Genomic DNA, 2,060 nt, shown 5'->3' with positions numbered 1-2,060 from the left:
GATCAGAACGGGGCAGGCAAAGGATGCAGCACGTCAGCCATAACACCTCCACCCATAAGCTTGTGAACATGGAGGTGTGCACCTGTAAGATAAGACAGGCAGAACATGTTCACAAGCAATACAGTCATAAGGATTTTGCTTAGTCTCCAAAGAGATCCCAGGATTGTCCTGCTGATGTTTGGCATAGTCACTTTCAACATGGAAAAACCCCACAAACAGGTTCTGTTTTGCAACCACACAAACCTGGCGAAGGCCCAGTGCATAAATGACACAACAGGTTGGGTATTTTTCTATTTCATCGTCGCAGAGCCATCTGTCCTGTAAAGATCTTACTGTCCAGCACACAAATACAGGTTCAGTTGCCCTGTAGATGGCTTCTGGATGTTTATTCCTCAGACGAAATGTATTGCATTCCTCAATGCATGGGAATGGAGCATCGCAGTCCACAGCCCTCTTAGACACCCCACTCAACACCAGAAATGGGCACAGAAAATCAGACCCCTGAGAAAACAAAGCAGACTCATACAAAAGCCTTTCATGCAAGGCGTGATTGCTGTTTTTGGTCCTTGAACCATACGCCACCATGTAAAACAGGGGTTTCGATGAAAAGTCGCGGTCCTGTTCCGAAACCTTTTGCTTTTGAGGAAATTTGGTTACTGCCACAGAAGTAGTCTTAGAAAAAGGCATACAAGGTGGAGAAAGACCACAGAGCCTCGTCTCGTGACCACTTATGCGAGCATGAAGTGCAACTGGCTGCTGGACAGGATCTTCAAGGTGAGCCATGAAGCTGTCACTGAGGTCTGGAAAGTCCTCAAACTTATCCTGACCCAGGTTTTCTGCTTGCACATCAGCAGTGGTGCACACAGGAACAACCTTAGGATGCTGTACAACCATGCCACTAGAACTTGGATTTATATAACTAGGAGCAACATGTTGATTGAGCACTTTTTCCTCAGCCAGGTCATCCCCTGTCTTACCAAGATGTCCAGATTTCACTCCACAAACCTCTGGCTCAGACTTGTATGAAAGCAACACCACAGCCTTCACCTTCTCATACTCTCCACTGTCCACAGTTGACAAGGATGCCTGAGCTTCCTGGGCCTTCCCAGGAAGGACTTTTTGCAGCAAAAGTGGCCAGACACTTTTAGGCCACCGCAAAACCTCAGCAGCACACTCAAACAGAGCAAAATAATCATCCATGGCCCTGTCACCAACTGGGGGAATGAAGTTAACATATTTGTCCACATCGAAAGGTGGGACACAGAAGGAAAGAGGTGGTGCAACAGGTGTAGCTCGTTGCAGTTCGAGTTTCTTGAAGTGAATCTGCCTTTGATTTTCCTCTTTAATTTTTTTAAGTTCAACCTCATAAGCAATTTCCTTCTTTCTGATCCTCAAACGGAGCAGTTCGACCTCAAGCTCCTTCAAACGAAGGAAGTCAGCAGAAGCTTTGCCCATTGGCAAACTCATCCTGCTTACAATGGACTGCTTACCGAAAGTCCCTCACACCAACAAAACTTCACTTGGACCAAAATGGGTGATCCTTGGTGCAGTACTTTATTACAGCTGGCTGTACAACACTGAAGAAAACCCAACACACAGGGGCTAAACAAAAGGAGCAAAAGAGGGAGAACAGAAACTTTGAGGCAGGGAGTAAACAGCAACTGGTGTCCAAAAAAAAAAAGTATATGCATTTACCAGCACCCAAAACACCACAACAGAAGCCCAGGCAATAAAGTCTGTAAAAAGACAGACCTCCATACAAGTATTGCCCCAACAATGCTACTGATCAGATGGGATAAATCCTCAAAGGCTTAGACAAAGTGTCAGTACGAGGCCCAAAATTGCCCCCAACCAAAGTACTGACACAAGCCACCAATGCGCACACCAGCGCCCAAAACGCCAGGGCAGAAGACAGGAGCAATACAGGCTGCAAGAAGACAGACCTCCACACAAGTATTGCTCAAAAAAATCTGCCACTGGTCAAGAAGGATTCATCCCGGACGAGCCCCCAAATGTGTTACGGTCCCAATAGGCGGACAAGCCTAAGTCTAGGGTGAAGA

General features: G+C 46.6%; 1 protein-coding gene across 1 annotated transcript; it reads right to left on the bottom strand.

The window, feature by feature from the left end:
• Positions 1-256: 256 nt before the first annotated feature.
• Positions 257-2,054, bottom strand: LOC112157315 (the record flags this gene model as incomplete). Its single annotated transcript, XM_024290004.2, is given in 1 exon segment — positions 257-2,054. A coding segment is annotated over 1 exon segment (1,211 nt), but the record flags the coding sequence as incomplete, so codon positions are not given.
• Between the last annotated feature and the right edge of the window lie 6 nt (positions 2,055-2,060).

The sequence above is a fragment of the Oryzias melastigma genome, linkage group LG1 (genome assembly GCF_002922805.2).
Source record: "Oryzias melastigma strain HK-1 linkage group LG1, ASM292280v2, whole genome shotgun sequence".
Taxonomy (NCBI): domain Eukaryota; kingdom Metazoa; phylum Chordata; class Actinopteri; order Beloniformes; family Adrianichthyidae; genus Oryzias; species Oryzias melastigma.
This window is presented reverse-complemented; position numbering and strand designations above follow the sequence as displayed.